Raw genomic sequence first — 19,267 nt, forward strand, 5'->3', positions numbered from 1 at the left:
TGCAGTCTATGTGACTGCAGCATGTAAAGGGCTGTCACTGCAGCATGTAAAGGGCTGTCACCATCGGACCCCCGGAATGTGATCAGGGGTCCTGATGGGTCCCTGTGGAAAACACCTAAAGGGACAAAAAAAAAATAAAAAAAAAAAAAAAAGGTAAAAAATTATAAAAAAAAATTATAAAAACACCTGTCTCCCTTTACTTTGTAAAAAATCAAAAATACAATCACACATGTGGTATCCATGCGTCGTAATGACCCAGAGAAGGAAGTTAATACATTATTTAACCCCTTAATGACATGGCCCCTTTTTTTCTTTTTTCCCCATTTCTTTTTTTCCTCCCCCCTGTTTAAAAAAATCACAACTTGTCCCGCAAAAAACAAGCCCTTATATGGCCATGTCAATGGAAAAATGAAAAAGTTATGGCACTTGAGACGCAACTGCAAAATTAGTTGAAATTCAATGATTAGACCATTTTAAAAAGCCTGCCCTGGTGGGCACGACAGGGTGGTAGGAAACCCGCCACTCAAGGGGTTAAAGGGTTCAGTTTTCCACAATAAATTATCCTTTTGCTCTGATATTGTAATCACTTACTTATATCAACCTTACAATCACACATAGGAAGTTTTGTTCAATTCCAACAACTCCTTCTAGGTACTTGATTTTTTTTCTTTTTTTTTTTTTACAATAAGTGAATATTGTGGCCATACTATACATGCTAAGAGTTTGGACAATAATAAGTGAGCTAAGTATTGTGGCCATGTAAGGCAGAGTGTCCACGGGTGGGACGGAATATTGCGAGCAATATTCCACCGTGGGGGAGCACTAATGTCACCGCAATTTTCCTTGCTGAACCTATCTTAATGAAGCCCAACAAGAACAATTTAAATAGCTCAACACAACTAATATAACAAGTGGTTTCTCCAAATTCAACACAAAATGCTATTTTTAATGACTACTGCAGTCTCCGAATTCAGCCCCTTCATCACAAGCTTCTTGAGTGCTTTGTAGAGCACCCTTTTGATGATATAACCTGCTGAAAACATAATACATAGCTAGACACCAGCTACTGACAGCGTTTTTGAGGAATCTTCACCCATTTCTCATGGGCCTCTAGTTCAGTAATGATCTTGGGTTTGCAGTCTGTATTTTCCCTTTTTAAATGTCATCAAACATTTTTTTATGGGATTCAAGTCACATGACTGCGACAGCCATTCTAGAATATTCCAGGTCCAGTGTTACTTCTTTAACCAAGCCTTGGATGGCTTTGAGGGTATGCTTTGGATCATTATCCTGTTGGAAGGGGCAGTGTGGTGCTCAAGCTTCAGCTTCCTCGCTGAAGGCTTTAAGTTTTCTCATAGGATCTCCTGTTACTGGATTGAATCCATCTGGCCATTCACACGGTGCAGGTTTCCAGTGCCAGAGGAAGCAAAGCAGCCCAAGAACATCACCGAGCCTCCACCATGCTTCACTGTAGGCAGGATGTTCTTTTCAGCATATACTTTATTCTTGCTTCGCCAGACGTACTGTTGATCCAAAGACCTAAAAAGCTCCAGTTTTGTTTCATTGCTCCACAGAACAGAATCCTAAAACATCTGTAGTTTTAGGATTCTTTCGGCATATTGAAGCTGACGTTTCATGTGCTTTTGGGTCAGTGGAGGTATAGGTCTTGGCATTTTGCATTAAAAGCTTCAGTATTTAGTATGTGGCTTACTGTGCAAATGGAAACCTCCATGTCTGCTGCCACCCAATCTTGCTGCAGTCACTCGAAGGTTTTTGACCACCTGCCACCTCAGGAATCTGGTGGTAACCGGTGAGAGCTCTTTCTGCCTTGTCCATGTAGCATGGTAAGTGTTCCTTTAGCTTTGAACTTGTGAATTGTGCTTCCATCTGTATCTCTACGAACATTGTGTCTTTGCTACCGTTTTGTATCATTTGCCTTGTTTGTAAAAGGCAATGATCTCTTCTCGAGTTTTTGGATCACTCTCTTGACTTTTTCTAAGAAAGCCCTAGCCAGTCCAGGTATTTGATGTGTTTTATCTCAAGCACACCTGATGCAAATAATGAAGCCCTTGATGAATTGCACCAGGTGTACTTGAGACCATCCCTAATTTGCAAATGTGTGCTCTTATGAGGGATTTCTATTCATGAGAGTTGAATAATTCTGAGACTGCAGTAGTCATTAAAAGTGGTAGTTTGTGTTGAATTTCGAGAAACCGCTTGTTATATTAGCTGTGCTGAGCTATTTAAATTGTTTTTGTTGGATTGATTGTTTTTTTTGCAAACAGCTGAAAGTTTGTAAATTTGGCAAATAAACCTAATTTGCAATTGCAGTTGGATAATTTTCATTGCAGCTGTACAATATTATTGAAGGAAAAGATTTTGGAAGGAAGCGTTTGAAAAAATTCTTCAGTTCTTTTTATAATTCCATTAGTCACTCTGAAGGGTGGTCATTTTTCATGTTTTTATGTATTGGAAGATGAAAGGGATCACAGTGAGCAACAGGAATGAGAAGACAGTACAGATAAGGCTCGGTTTGCTCTGGAGGTAGCTTGCAGTGCTATTCTTTCCATCATAAACTATGAACACAAAAACAAAACGGCATTGGTATAGAGCGTTAAAAATCAAAGCCGCGATGCAGATGGGAAGAAATCCTGCTAAATATATGTGAAACTTTTTTATGTCACTAAATTGTTTTATGAGAACTGGTAAAGGTCAGCAAATAGTATGATAGATGAAAAGTAATATGTTCACAAAGAAAATCTGTTATCTGGCAATAAAAGAAATTATGTTGGTGCAAAAATTTGTCACTGTTGAGAAAGCTTTTAGAATTTAATGGAATGGAATAGGGATGCACAACTCACTGCCATGGATTATGATATTAGAGAGAAACGGAGCTGATTGCCTATCTGTGAGATCTGTGTTTCTGAAGAACTCCGGGGCCAGACGTGTTAGGGCTACAATGAGCACTTTATTTGGCTGTCAAGGAAAGTGCTTACAGGTTAATATGGGCTCCTGATATGGCCGTGTGATTAGGATCTGTATGGACCAATGAGCGCTTTCCTTCAGAGCTAAGTAACATGCTCAGTTAACAACATACTAGGATGGCGAAGCCGGTTATAGTGGAGTAGTACAGGGGAGTAGAAAAGCAGTGGGGGCGTGTGTTTTAGGGGGGATTTTGCGATGGGGGGCAATTCTTTGGTGGAAGACATGGCTTCTTTGGGGATTTTATAATTGGGAGACATGGCTCTGTGGGAGAGATTCTATAACAGGGAGATGTAGTTCTGTGTGAGATTGGGATGGAGGAGGTATAGTTCTGTGGGACAGGAGGATTAGGTTGGAGGAGACATGGTTCTATTAAAAATAATACTATGTTTGCACTATTAGTGCTTTTAAAGGGCACTAACTTTTCGGGCAACTTGTGTTCATCTCCTAGTTTGTGTTAGGCCCAATGTCCACAGGCAGATTTTTGCTGTGGAATCTGGACGGGCATTCCGCTTCAGATTCCGCAGCAATAAGCCTTCATAGCATGCTTCGTGTCAACGAGTGGAAACCAATTGCGGTTTCCTCTGACGGATAAAAAATCGCAACATGCTCCATTTTGCTGTGATTCTTGCATGGTCTGCTTTCTTTGAAGTGAATGGAAGCTATTCAATCTATGGCCAGTCCGCAATTGACACTGCGGACGTGCCACGGATTCAGCGGGAAAGCAGGAGTTTGAAGAAAAAAATAAACTGCACATGTGTGTCGGCCGGCACTTCCACACACATCTGCAGTTCAGAAAAAAGAAGACGCAAACAGGTAAGCAGGGTCCTCAGCCGCGGGCTGGGTCTGATTCCACTGTGGGCTCCCGCATGCGGAATCCAACCCACCCGTGGACATGAGGCCTTAGTCTCATCATTTCTATAATCTAATTTGTTGCTTTACCACTGTAAGTCATGTTTAAAGTGTCTGCAACTAGAGGTCTCCCTTTCATCCTCTCTGCAATCTACTCTCTGTAGTTAGGTACAGAGCTTCTATAGTAACAAGGACACGAGATGTTTGCATTGCAGCAGGGGGCTATCTTCGCAGGCAGTTTCGGGGGCTCACAAGCAACAGGCTGACAGATCTGCAGACACTGTGATAACTATCTCCATAGTCTCTGCCTCTCATGCTGTTACAGCTTGTTAGTGTGTGTTTTATACATTATAGTGGGTTTAATAACCATTTGGCCAGAATGTCTCTAAATGCCTGATCGCCGTGGGAGAGCAGAGGGGTAGGAATTTAGATACTGTCCCCCTAGTGATTGAACCAGAGATGGTGCAATACAGTGTAAAAAGTAGAGGCAAGGAAGACAGGACAGTGAACTACTGGCAGAATGCTAGGCTTGCTACATGCCCCCTCCTGAAAGTATATTGCAAACAGCAGAGCAAGAAGAAAATGGGGAAGACTACCTTTAAATCACAACTTAGACACGGAATCTGGTGTAAACAGTAACAAATTAGGAAGTAAGGAGAACCTGTTATATTTTAGAAAACTTGTTGAGACCTCAAGTATGCTTTAGGGCTCATTCAGATGAGCGCTGTGGGTGCACAGTACAGCTGCGTGAAAAAGATCGCGGCTATACAGCTCTAAAGATCTCATGAACAGGTTAGTTCCTGCTGCTTGAAGTAGCCAGTCAACGCGATCCAAGGTGCGTGTTATCCAGCTCCCATAGGAGTGTATGGAAAGCACGCACCAAAGATAGATCAGGTCCTATCTTTGCGCACACCACGGAGCTTAGATGCGACCTGCAGTCACATGTCCTATCTTTGTTAGCTGCGAGAACTTACAATTATTCATGTGAACACTTCTATAGGAACCCATTGGTTCTTATAGAAGTACGTCCTGTGCGTGCCTCTAATGCGCGCAGACAGCGCTCGTGTGAATGAGGCCTTAAGCAGCTTAGATTTTATTGGGGCACCTTCTGGTAAAACAACATGACAATGCACCCTCACACCAAAAATAGTTGTACACTCCTGTAATAGAAGGAAAAAGTGGAAGGTCTCTCTAAAGATTAACACAAACACACACAGTTCATTATATCTCAGAATGTTGGTCTCTTTCCTTAATCTCCGGGGTTACTCAGCTTGATAAATGAGTACTTTTTTTTTTTTTACTTTTTAAAGAGAATTGTTTTGAATTGAATGTCATGGTATAATGAATAATTTATTGCGCAGTTGTACGAAACAGCTGGGAACACTGACGTTCATATAAATATATTGTGTATGAGCAATCTCTAGTGAATGCCGTCTCTCAGACTGGATTTCCCTTGAAGTTAGTGCTGTCTGCCTGCTATATAGACAAACATGAAATAAAGGGATCAATGCAGTTACATAAAATAAAGGCCGAGTTTTGAGGATCCTTGGCTTATTACAGGTATACAAACATTCGGTTGATGAAAACTCCCCATGACCCTGGACTCCTGTTCTCTGCCCTCCTTGGTTTTATTAGTCCAGTGCAGGTGTACTTATTCCATCAATACACAGAGCAGGGGACATAGCATGGTGTCTATGAACACATTGCAACAACCAGGTTGATCTCTCCATTCAGAGAATAAAGGCACTGTAAATGGTGTCAGTATCTAAAAGAAACTGGCATCATGCATTGGAAAGAGGAATGTCACATGGTTGAAACAAAATCTGTAGCACATTTGGTACCAGCTATAGCAAAAATATACTATGCAGTGGATGTCACATAAACTGAATGTTGTGTTAAGATAAACTATATTAGAAGTTATTTATGACGTCAGCTACAGAAAGTGACTTTACATTAAGTTTTTAATTTTTTTTTACACAATCATTTAAAATTATAGTAACATATATGTGAAATCATAGTACCACATCAGATATAAGTATGAGGGCAACCCTTTCTTTTGGTTTTATCACTTATGGCTGTATAATGTCCTTCAAGCTGATGCTGTTTTTGAGAGTGAACTACAGAGTGATGAGTGCAGGGTCTCCTCTTCTTTGAGCGTAGTATTAAGACAACCTAGGCTCAGCCTCCACCCACCAGCTCAGGGAAAACTGATAATTACAGATGGAACATTCAGAGAAAAAAAACTATGATAAATTCATAATGGCCATACATGTTGTTACTTCTCATTTATACACATGGCAGCTTTTTCTGAAGAGTAACCTGAAAGTGTAATTATGCTGTGAGGGGAGTGTGTTGGACCTTCTTAGTATCCAAGTAAGAGCACAAGTTTCTGCATGTGGGCTACTATGGCAGTGTCAATAGAAATTGTCTCATAGCTGGTACTGGAGATGAGCGAACCTACTCGACCACGCCCCTTTTTTGCCTGAGTGTTGCGATTTTCGAGTACTTCCGTACTCAGGCGAAAAGATTCGGGGGGCGCCGTGGGTGAGTGGGGGGTTGCAGCGGGGAGTGGGGGGGAGAGGGAGAGAGAGAGGGCTCCCCCCTGTTCCCCACTGCTACCTCCCGCTGCCACGCCGCCCCCGAATCTTTTCACCCGAGTACTGAAGTACTCGAAAATCGCGGTACTCGATCGAGTAATTACTCGAAATGAGTAGGTTCGCTCATCTCTAGCTGCTACTCATCTCAGAAACTGAAGTCATGAGAAGCCCAGAGGACAGCTGACTGAAAAATCACTACCCAAAGTAACTGTCCACAATGGTGTGTTCAGGCAGTGGCGTTAAAACCTCATTGAAATACCATACATGGGTTCACTGTAATTGATTGATTGTCTGTTTCATTGCTGTGACAATGTAACAGCAAACTGTGGTAAAACTACACGTGGCTTCTTAATGGGGATTCTTGATGTAGTTTTAACCATACTACTTGAATTTCGGCACACAATCACATGGTTGCACTAACAAAAATATTTTTTCTTCCCCATAAATGTTATGGACAGATATTGAGTTATTGGCGGCATGCAGAGAAGAATTTCACAGGCGGCTCAAAGTTTATCATGCCTGGAAGTCTAAGAACAAGAAGCGCAATGCAGACAGTGACCAGCGTGCCCCGAAATCTGTTACAGATTATGGTAAGCCTGGGCTTAGTAATTGTACTCTGTGTACATACAGATACACAAGTAGAGTTTCTGTTACTTTATTTACACTCACTAGGTCATAGAATTAGACTTTTGCTCTGAATAAGTGTTTTCTTAATTGCTTTGTTCCACTTGTGAAATGCCAAAATCAATTTCTATTCTAAATACTTAATCCTTGAGGATAATACTTCTCATTTCCTTTAAACACTACTTCAAATACTTTGTGCTTCTCGGAGAAATACCTGGTACTGTTCTGAGAGGTTTTATCCAGGTTAAATTCCCTCAAGGGAGATCTTAATCCTTATTTAAAAAATGGAGTTAATTTATATAGATAACCATATGTAAGCGAGTGCTTTCCATTTTCTGGGCACATTCATTTCTGACAGCTTATCTCATGTTCAGACAAGAATTAAGTGTGATAACACATATCAAGGAGGGACTTTTTGGACTGAGTTCTGTTTTGATGATATGCATGTTTGCATACACATTGGGATTGGTTGTTTGCGTCATAATCTATACAAGGACAGCAAGAGACTTTAGTAAACAGAATACCGCTGTGTAGTAAGTGCTTAAATAGGTTGCCCAGTCCTATATAAATAGTGCAGAATGAGTAAATAATGAAAATATGTATATGCAGCATTATTACATCTTGTGTTTCAGTTTGTTTGCTTCCTGACAGTAAATGGTAACCTACCTTAATGTCTAACTTTAGAGTCTGTAAATGGGAACATGAAACAATGCTTCAACGGCGCCACCTATTTCCTGGGCTTCTAACCCAGCAACCTACTACACGCTCATGGAGGACAAAAACCCCTGTCTGTATATGGTTTACCTTTCCTGCTGGAGAAGACTCTGACTTTGGCTCAGATTCCCAGTCATTGTTATAAAGTTTGTTAAAAGGTCTGACATTGACTTGCTGCTTTTTAATTAGGTGGCACTATAGAGGCATTGTTCTATTTTCCATTTGCATAAATTTCCTAGAGGCGTATGCCTGGCCTTATAAGTCTCCTCACACCTACTAGGTGCTCTCCATAAGGGCAAACCCTACCCTTCCTGACATAAATGTATAGCCTGAAATGTAACTAGTTGTTACAAGTTAGTGTTTGTTACAGTTTAGCAGTCTAGGCCATCTTCTGTGAGCGAAACATATCAGTATCACAGGTCTCACTCTTGTTTTGGGAGTTTATTACATTGTTTCCAGTCTAGACAATTCTCTTGATCCACAGCACAAATGTCTACTATGAACTTATTCTTTGACGCAATGTATCAGGGTAGGAAAAATCTATCAGAATGGTGTGCACAATGAATAGAATTCTTTCAATTGTGAGAAGTACTAAGACTCTAAGCTTTCATTTGTGTGTGTAAAAGGAAAAAAAAGCATAAAGGCATGTTTCAAGCAAATATCTTGAAAGTGGTAATGAATTGAAGCTCAGAGTATAATACAAATTATATGTCAACTATTCCATTTGTGATAGGTCCATATATATAGAGAGAGATATACATCTATATCTCTTTCATAGTACACACAGAATACTTAATAGGCTCTCTACTTTGGGACCGCTTAAGTAATATGACCTGGGTAACCCTGCATTAGTTAATGTTTATAATGTATAATTAGAGCAACCAGCATTTCTAATTTGCATATAAAGAAGATAATCCATGTTTAATTATTACTGTTTCCCCATTAATTATTGTCATATACGCTGCATGTTTTCAATTCCAAATGATATTTGTTTACAGATTTTGCTCCATTTATGAACAACCAAAGTAAGTGAGAAGATGGTAAAAGAACTAACCTGAGATGAGAGGGGAAGGTGTTTATGCTTTTTGCTACTAACCAACATGTTTGCTACAGTTGTGGAAATCAATGAAACCTTAACTATTGTCATTGGTGTCGCTATAAAGTTAACGGAACTAATAGTCACAACCATGACATCATGCTGGGGGTGGCCATAGACTACCCTGGCAAATAAGAAACATGGCACTATAAGCAGGCAGGACGGAGGGTGTTATAACAAACTTCTAGGGTGACGTCACATTGTGACATTTTCTTGGCAGACTGTTTTTGCGAGGTGGTTTACCATTACCTTCCCCAGTCATCCTTTTACCCCCCCAGTCCTCACTTTACCGACCTTGGAAGGATGGAAGGCCGAGTCAACCTTGAACTGGCTACCTGAACCATGCAGGGATTGAACCCGCAACATTCAGGTTGTGAGTGAGAGCTTAGGACTGCATTTCTGCTGCCTTAACACAAGTTTCCACACGGGCTAATCAAATACCGGTATGTACTGGCATGTAGAATCAGTTAGGTGGAGGGACAATATGTGGGCTTGTGGTGAGCCTGGACCATCAAGCTACACTTGAGAATATTGTCCACCACATTTTCAGAACTAAGGATTTTGATAGGCATCACCTTGAGATAACATCCTGCTCTTACTACCCGTCAGGGCATGTTCCTTTTGTCTTGCCGCCACAGTGTTAAAAATGAGGGCTCATTCACTTCCATCTCCACTTTTGTTTTCTGTTGAGGAGTTCCATCTGAGAAGCCGCCAAACCGAAAACAAAGCAGTTTAAGTTCCTATTGATTCCAGTGGGAACTGAAGTGCTTCAGTTCAGCTCGGTTTGTCTCAGTTCTGTTTGATTTCCGCCTTTAAATTGAAATAATAGCAGACTGCTGTGCTGTTATTTCTGCAAAAAATTGGAAATCAAACAAAGATGACACTTCAGTTTCTTGACGTTATCGTCAATAGCTGACGGAACAGAGCAGAGAGGTTTCCATTTGGTTTTGGTTTTGATATCTGTTTAGCTGATCTGTTTTTAACACTTTTGAGTGCCGTGTCACCCGAAAGGGGGTGACGGATACTTTTCTGCAGGTGCCTTGTCACCCAAAAATGGGTGCCAGTTTCCTTGACTCTATTAGGGCAGATTTTGCTGGGTATATATAATATACCAGATAAAAACAATAAAATATCATCTTTTTGGCGCACTAGATATATATTTAAAACAACATGATTAAAAATACTTCTATGAATGATAATCTTTGAAGCAGCCTGTGCCTAGTTGTGGCATCACTGGGCATGTATGACAATACACTTTCTTTGCCATTTTGACCAATGGAAAAGAATCGGTGTAATATAAAATTGGGAGATCCATAAAACTTGTAGCCTGGATCTAATACTGTCATTATACAAGAATGGATGACTATATAATCATACATTGACTTGAGTAGAAAGATATTCGGATCCTATTTTAGGCTTGAAGACTGTGTATGTTAATAGCCTGCCCTAAAATTGAGTTGTCATGACTTTTGGAGCGGAATGTTTGTGTTTTAAGTTAAGAAGCACAAATGGCAAAACTCGCTCTGCTGTCATTTGGGACCATTGGAGCCCATGTCCACAGCCATATGTGTAAAACGCTGCGGGCTTCCCGTGGCATTTTACACATACACAGCCCATACGCTCTGTCAGCAGAGACCTCGTATGGGCTGCGTGTGGCACTGCGCATGCGGGAATTCCCCGCTGTGTTCAGAGTGGGGATGCGTATGGAAATAGCATATCATACGCAGCCCATAGAAGGGCTTGTGAATGATATGCAGACAAATAGAGCATGCTGCGATTTATTTCTCTTGCTATGGATACACAGTGCCCGCACACTGGTGTGCATGGAAGAATGAAAGTCCATTGACTTTCATTGCCTCTACTTACCGCAAGCCCTTATGGAGTACAGTTGGGAACTGAACATGTTAAATGAGCATATGCTAGAGGTTAGAACAACAAAAGACTTCAAAATGGATCAGTTGAAGACGGACCTAAATGGAAGCAACCGGAAGCAAATTGATTGAAACTGTTTTTTTTTTATAACAGCTTTGTCTACCAGATCTGCTGAAAAAATTGAAACTATGGTTTCCATTTGTTTCCGTTTAAATTCCGTTTTGCTCTCCATTCCATTAAAACAAAAAGTATCCATTTAAAATGGAAATTAAAACGCTGATGTGAATGAGCCCTCAGTAATGTTTAATATGCCTTTAAATCTTGACGAGAAACTTAATAAATGATATCATTAAAAGAAACAAAATGTTCCATTTACAAAATCCCTTGAATGATTTTTAAAAACCCTTCATTCTTTGGATGTGGTATCAGCATGTGAACGTACAGGCGGTGTCCATGCGCTTGACCCGGTTTCTTTTTGCTTACACTTTCTGCTCTGTTCCCTGGCAGTTCATGTTCAAGAAGATATAATGTACATCTGAATCCCAATCTACCGTAAAATCCACCTCCCATCAGCTGTTATTAATCTGGGGAACACCACACCTGTCATGTTACAGTTCAGGATGTATTGCCATAGGGAACGCCAAGTAGACACTGTAACTACCTACACTAATAGCTCCACAAGAGAATATTGTATTCTTGTGTTTTCTCCCAATTGTAAAAAACAATATTTAAGACTTTTGTGTATAACTTGAGGAAAGTTGATAACTTTGAAACACAAGTAGCCAGTACCATTTAATACAGAATGGATATATAGCTATTACTTTGCAGTAGAAATATAATATATATTGTACTGAACACAAGGCAGCTGCCAGATAAGTACTCTATTAAGTGCTGAATCATTGATTTCAAAAGTGATGTTTACAAAAAGGTCCGCACTAAAAACTCTAACTAAAGGTTAACCATTGAGAGACATAACTGTAGCAAACAGCTTTTCTAAAAAAGAGGTAACCATAAGGTGGCGCTAACGGTCGTGGTTGGTGTGGTGGGTTATAGACTGCAATTTATCAGCTGCCATGTCATCTACTTGGAAAACATTATTGCGGCAGGTACAGACTGCTAAATAGAAAACTACCCCTATACATGCATATGATCTGTATATAGGTACTAGTAAAAGTAACCTATTTCCACCCATTATACAGTACCTGTGAGCGTAACCTGTTGGTAAGCAACATGCAGTAGGTACTCTACACCAGTGTTTCTTGACCCCAGACCTCAGGGATCCCCAACAGGTCATGTTTTCAGGATGTCCTCTGGCAATGTCTGAGGCACCGACAATAATTACATCACCTGTGCCATACTGAGGACATCCTGAAAACATGACCTGTTGGCGGTCCCTGAGGACTGGAGTTGGGGAACACTGCTCTACACCATTGCAGAATGTTTTCTTAGACCATGATCACATGACCTGTTGCGCTGATACCCAGCTATAACAAATCGGCTTAAAAGGGTCTAAAACTATGATTAAAATGGAGATAGAAAATTGTCAATAAAGCTCATGGGCAATGGTGGTTGTTCTTGTTTGTTTTTCTGCAAATACATTTGCTTCATAGCGCTGAATGACCATGTACGATTCTGCCATGATGTATTATGCCATATACCAATCACACATCACCGGTGAAAGTGTTTATGCTGCAAATAAATTGAAATCTTTTGGGAAGTGGTAAGAAATAAAATCAGGTGATCGTGTCCTGGGATGGTACGATTACAGTCTTTACGACAAGCAGTGCCTTACTCCACGTGTGCTTTCCTTTAGGTCAACCTTCTTTTTTTCTTTCTTAGAGCCACTCTTAGGCTAGGGGCTCCACACCAACTTTTGGTCTTGGTCGACTGACGGCTGCGATAAACTGCTGATTTACTGCAACAAAAATTCACAGTTGAGCCCTGGCCTAAATTTTATATTCGGGAATTACTATATGAGTAGTTCACGGATTTAATCTTAAAATTGCAATAGGGTATTTTTGATAAGCCTGTTGGACCATAGTAAAACAAACGGCCCTGCCATAGAAGTACTTGGTGCAGAATACTGATGTTACAGCAGTTAGTAGACTACAAGAGGACTACTAAGACTGTCATGATGATCAGTATCACGTCTGTGCCACTGACCATACAGGCTGTCGTGAACATTACTAACATACTGTGCTGGATGTCAGTGAGGAGTGCAGAGTACATACAGGCTACTGTCAGGTTGTGACTTTCGATGATCGCATTATGCTGGGGAATTACTTACAATGCAGTTCCCTAATACAGTATTTGAGATTATTTTTGCATCGGAACGGCACTTTATCTCTATGGAAACAAAAATAAATGTACAAAGTTGGGAAGAAGCTGACATACACAGCTGTCATATCCACCTCACACAGTTTGTTCATCATATGCTATGGGAAAATTATCAGCCTGCAGATTGAAAACTGAAGTCTCCAAAAAGTTTCTGGATCCTCAATGACTTCATTACAACTTTGTCAACAAAGTTCTGTTTTTCTAACGATATTTACCAGTATTCTTGAGATGGAGAATATTCTAATATGCATCTACTCTGCTCTTACCTGAGCGGGGGGTCTTGTGAAGCTGCATGTCCAAACATGCCATGAACACTGCAGAGCGCTATAGCCACAAGTTGTATGGTAGATCCTTGAGCGTAGAATGCGGAAAAAATGTTCTAACATCATTTAACACATCTTAAACACAAGCAATCGGGTAACACTGTCGTGTTTATTCATTTCAGTCTACTATGTTGATGTTTGTTCCAGTTTCTTTATATCTGACATTATTTTAATACAAAAATGGCAAAACCTCAACATTTGTTGAGCCTTATTTTACTATACTGCATACAAATATGCATGTTTTGTAAATTTTTAAGTAAATATTTTGCCTCTCATATTTCATATAGGCAAATACTTTAAAAATGAAGAACTGGTAAAATGTTATTAATCTATGTAACTGCAACAAATATCCACACAAGATAACCCATGTTGTGGTGCGCACACGCATTAGTTGTAAATGGACACAATAGCTTCCATATAATTCATACACGTATGTAGATGTTTGCCCTTGGAATTAGAGATAGGTAAAATAATGATTTTTCTGGATGTCCTGCCGGTTCTTTCCATTGAAGAATATTACCCTCTTCTTAAATGTTATAGCCAGCAGATGTAGATAAAACAGTCTTTGCATTTAACGTACCTTATGAAGACAGAGATAACCACTTCCATTTGTCCTTTTTCAGAGACCAAAATCTGTTTGACAAATTCTTAAAGATCTAATTGAGCTTCGTATTATCCCAGCCAATATTATGAGGAAGTACTGAGCCTTGTAATGTAATTTCAACTATTGTTAAAGTACACCATTTTTCATATTCAGACTTGAAGGGCTGGCACAGCAATAAAAGTGCTATAGCTAGCACTCCGTAATATGACTTCAGGCAGTAATACCCGTGAAAGGCCAGAATGCAACGCAGGCTTATTAGTCTCTATCTGACTTTCTATGCTATAATGGTGGTCATTTCAAATATGGACATTTACAGTAACTGCTGAAGAAATGTACCTTGGATCTTGGACTAGGCATTACAGAACAAATGTCCACAGGGTTGTTGGCAGAGTTTGAGTCTTTGCCAAGCAGTTCCATATGTTTTTCTTATGCAATGTAACCTGTTTTGTGTGTGCAGCCCAACAGAACCCAGTGGTGCAGCTGCCGGCTAGGCAACAGGAAGTGGAAGCGAACCGACAGCAACGATACTTCCGCATTCCATTTATTCGTCCAGCTGACCAGTACAAAGAGCCTCAGAACAAGAAGAAAGGATGGTGGTATGCACATTTTGATGGACCATGGATTGCCCGTCAAATGGAACTTCACCCAGATAAGCCACCCATCTTGCTGGTAGCTGGTATGTATTTTTATGTTTTTGAGACATTCTATTATTATTGGTAAGCATGTCAGATATTGTTATTATTAGTCACAGAGGCAAACAAAGTCTAAAGTAAAGTTAAATGCCCTTCACAGTTTAGACCAAATTAAAATTTACTTGCATGTCAGATATTGGTGGGAAATATAATGGTGCTTAAAGGGATGTTCCTATCTTTGGAACCCACACTTACCTCTAGTTTTGGCCCTCACTGCCCTGGCACGGCTAAATAAGGTGGCCGGGACTTCATGGAAACAGTCAAATGGACTGTGCTTTTCTGTTTCCATAACTGCCATAGTAATGGGAATTATGGAAACAGCATAGCACAGTGAGCTAAACTGTTTCCACAGCTCCTGACTAATGGAAACAGTGTTGTTTGTTGTCCTATGCTTTTTCCATAACTTCAATGGTCTTCAGTCGGAGTTATGGAAATAGCATAGCGCAGCCCACTTGGCTGTTTCCTTAAAGGGGTGGTCTCGCGAAACAAAGTGGGGTTATACACTTCCGTATGGCCATATTAATGCACTTTGTAATATACATCGTGCATTAAATATGAGCCATACAGAAGTTATTCCACTTACCTGCTCCGTTGCTAGCGTCCTCGTCTCCATGGTTCCGTCTAAATTCGCCGGCAGCTTGCTTTTTTTAGACGCGCTTGCGCAGTCCGGTCTTCTCCATTCAGCACGAGCTGCTTCAGTGTGCTCCCCGCTACAGCTCTTCTGCGCATGCGCAGACGAGCTGTCACTGCTCGGGAGCGCGCTGGAGCGGCCATTCTGTACCTTCCTCTGTTAGAGGAAGGTGCAGAGCTGCCGAGCTGTCCGGAGAAGCCGCCCAGCTGTCCAGCTGTCCTGGTAAGTGATGGGCCGGGGGGCTGCTGCTGCGCCGGGCTGCGCCGGGGGGGGGGGCTGCCGCTGCGCCGGGGGAACTAGCGCTGGGCCGGGGGGGCTGTCGCTGCGCCGGGGGAACTAGCGCTGGGCCGGGGGGGGCTGTCGCTGGGCCGGGGGGGCTGCCGCTGTGATGGGGGAACTAGCGCTAGGCCGGGGGGGGGGCTGCCGCTGTGATGGGGGGGGCTGTCGCTGCGCCGGGGGAACTAGCGCTGGGCCGGGGGGGGCTGTCGCTGGGCCGGGGGGGCTGCCGCTGTGATGGGGGAACTAGCGCTAGGCCGGGGGGGCTGCCGCTGTGATGGGGGGGGCTGTCGCTGCGCCGGGGGAACTAGCGCTGGGCCGGGGGGGGGCTGTCGCTGCGCCGGGGGGGCTGCCGCTGTGATGGAGGGGGGGGCTGCGCCGGTTACCTTCTGCCTGGCGGTGGGTGACAGGTCGGCCGTGTTCACTCCAGGGGTCCGGTCGGCGGCTGCGGGGCGTCTGGTTGCCATGGAGACACAGCTGGTAGTGTCTCGGGAGCGCGCACGTCGGGCTACAGCAAGCGATGCGAAAAGAGCTGGCGGCCATCTTGGGAAAAAGTTTTATAAGTTGCTGAAACGCTGGAACGGTAAGTAGAAACCAGCTAGGAAAGTAATTTACAGGGGTAATTAGTAATGTATGTTTAATTAGGGGGACTGGGCAAAAAAAAAAAATTCACTGCTTCCTCGAGACATCTCCTTTAAGTCCCGGCCATCACATTCAACAGAGCCAGGAACATCTGAACTTGGAATAGGTGTTATACCCAAATATCATGGTTTAGGATGTCTTAGTTTTTATGCCAATGGACTAGGTGATAATGCTGATTTTTATTTCTATTTTTATATGGCTATTTGGTTTTATATTGAAAGTAACCTATTGGGTTACGAGAGAAAGTCCTATAAGTTTGGATTTGGCCTTATTGCTATCATGCTAAGATACTCACTCCATTCTTCTTTCAGCATTGATCAAATAATATAGTGGAGACTTTAGGTTATTACTTTTGAGGATAAGGCAACTTTCGCTCTATTATAAACAATCATTCCTTTTCCTATAAGAGGTTTTGTCACGGTGTAGCAGCAGTTGTCAAAGCTGTTCTCGCACCACATATTAGAAAGGTAAAATAAATGTATCGCACAGAGTATTGTAACACACCGCAAATATCAGTGCATTAAGTGTACACTGCTTCTAAAGGAAAGGGCATAGATGTTTTTTTCCTATTTAAGTCTTTACTGGAACTTTCTATCACAAGATCTTTGATTTATTCAAGAGACTGTCACAACTGGAAATGTGCCCCAACTGTTTTTTAAAGACTACTACCCCTTTACATAATAGTCCGGCTACCCTCTAAATTTCAGTTAGATCAGCTTGTTTCTGAAACTTGCATTCTATGAGTATAGAGGAATAATTATAGTTCATGGACGACTTTACACGGGCGTATTTGTGCACGCAAAACTTGCACGCACATTACTCAGTGAATAGAACCAATTGATATCAATGGATTCTTTCACAGGTGCGTATTTTTCCTATGTATTTCAGCCTTGCCAAAAAACTACAACATGGTCTATTTTTCTGCGCATTTGCACAATAAAAATCCCCATAGATGTCAATGGGGATGCGCAAATGTGTGTGTAATATGCTATGATATGCATGAAACACTGTGTAATTGCGCAGGAAAAAGAACACGTCTTAAACTCATTTGACTAATGAACCATTTCAATGTCTGGGAACATCCGTGGGTATTTTTTTTTTGCACATGACCTGGGCACGCAAAAAGTACAGTAAAATATACAGATGTGCATGCAAAAAAAGCCATGTTCGTTCCTCAAAAGTACAGTGCTTGTGCACATGCATATTCACATACACATGTGTAAAGCCGGCCTCAGAGTTTATTTATAAAGCTTGGATGGACATGGCAAAAAAATTGACAATTTTACAAAAACTCATGCATTCAAAAATAAATGGTAGCCGGAGTATTATGAGAAGTGTGACCTTCCACTTAGAATTTTGTTTTGCATGCTTTATTCTGTGTACAAAAGTAGTAGTAATTTTAAAAAATGTTCTAATTTCAGGCAAAGACGACATGGAGATGTGCGAATTGAGCCTTGAAGAAACCGGTTTAACAAGGAAACGAGGAGCAGAAATTTTGCCTAGACAGTTTGAAGAGATTTGGGAGCGCTGTGGTGGAATTCAGTACTTGAGTAACGCAATAGAAAGTAGACAAGCCCGGCCAACATACGCTACAGCAATGCTACAAAACCTTCTTAAGTAGCTGTCCAGTGAATTCATCGTTGCACTAAGAAATTAGTAAATATGGGCTAAAGCAAAGGGAAACCAACCTCTGGCAGAGAGGATCTAGGCATTCCGTAATCATGTAATAGAGAAGTTTTAATATAAAGTGAACAGGTTTTATTAATTGCGGGTTTTATTAATTCATCCTTTTTGAAGTTTCGATCTAGTAGCTTTATAGTGCTGTGGTCTGTGGCCCTACCAGGATCTTTTGTAGTTTTTATTTTTCAATTTGTTTATCATGCATCTCGATTTGTGAGGCCTTATCTTGGATGTTTGTTGGCTCATCTTCAACATGGAAGTCATGTTTTCCAGTAAGAGATAAGCCACAATGCACCGTGCACACTGATTCTATGGCATCACATTGTCCAATGCTGGGGAACCTTTTAAAGTAAAGCGCAGATTCACTAAAACATGGCACAGTGTAATTGTGGAACCTCTGACCTTCGAACTACCACACCATTCCTTGCACTGTTATTGTTTGAACTTCTAACCATGAATAACTCTTCCCTTGGCGTGAAAATTTATGGCCTTTTAATTTTGTTGCCTATGCTAGCAATTTTATTCTTCTTTATTGTAGAGGAACATTTGATGATAAAGAATAATTTTAGTAAGACTTTTGGCCTCTACTTAGTGTTTATTTTTTGACTTAAACACAATGAAAGCAGCTCATATAGGATTGATACAGGTTGTATCAATGCATATGTGTATGTTTTACTGCACTGAGATTCGAAGGTAGTTAGCTCATTAAGTATTTAAGATCATAGATCCATATTCTTATTAACCATCTAAATGCACGTGTCCAGCCTTATCCATATACGTTTATAATATATACTCTGACCACTTTGTCTATTAATCTGACATTCTTTACCAGCCTATAGCCATTCCATTTTCTCAGTTGTTATGCTGAAGTTTAGAAGTTGCTGTATAGTGGCCATGACATGACTGTTTATTTATAAACGTTTAATACCATTGTTTTAGTGCCCTATCTGATAAAAGGAATAAAAATGTATTCTTGTGACTTGAAGTGTATCATTGAAGTAAATTTTTTGTTTTCCATGTGCTGTGAAAAAAAGATACTTTGACTTGAAACCCTGTGTTCTTCCCTGTGCTCTCCGAAGGATGTTATGATAACCTGGTCAACTAATAAATGATATAGTTCTTTCATAAGGTTCATAGTTCATTTCTAAAGAGATTTTTTTTCATTCAAGTACCCGATGTGATAGAAATGACCTGTGATGCTCTTCACTCCTAATTTTAAAACAATAGGGGTCACGTAAATAACAGAAAAAAATCAGCAAAGAATAACCTTCAGTTGTTATTGCAAAGTTACATCGCGGGTGAGAAAAACCTTTTATACTTACAAGTCTCCAGTTGATCCAAAGGA

At 41.0% G+C, this 19,267-nt stretch overlaps 1 protein-coding gene across 6 annotated transcripts in view; it reads left to right on the forward strand.

The window, feature by feature from the left end:
• The window catches only part of MYO6 (myosin VI), a 262,780-nt gene extending 243,879 nt beyond the window's left edge, over positions 1–18,901 (forward strand). For 4 of the 6 annotated variants that reach the window (XM_066604748.1, XM_066604773.1, XM_066604782.1 and 1 more), the window contains 4 exons: positions 6,890–7,021; positions 8,768–8,794; positions 14,459–14,677; positions 17,664–18,901. In XM_066604748.1, the coding sequence (XP_066460845.1) occupies positions 6,890–7,021; positions 8,768–8,794; positions 14,459–14,677; positions 17,664–17,863 (578 nt within the window). In that variant the 3' untranslated portion in view covers positions 17,864–18,901. The remainder of the gene's footprint in view (positions 1–6,889; positions 7,022–8,767; positions 8,795–14,458; positions 14,678–17,663) is intronic. The other 2 variants (XM_066604765.1, XM_066604788.1) reach the window with 1 other exon arrangement.
• The last annotated feature ends 366 nt before the right edge of the window (positions 18,902–19,267 follow it).

Source organism: Eleutherodactylus coqui, chromosome 1 (genome assembly GCF_035609145.1).
Source record: "Eleutherodactylus coqui strain aEleCoq1 chromosome 1, aEleCoq1.hap1, whole genome shotgun sequence".
Taxonomy (NCBI): domain Eukaryota; kingdom Metazoa; phylum Chordata; class Amphibia; order Anura; family Eleutherodactylidae; genus Eleutherodactylus; species Eleutherodactylus coqui.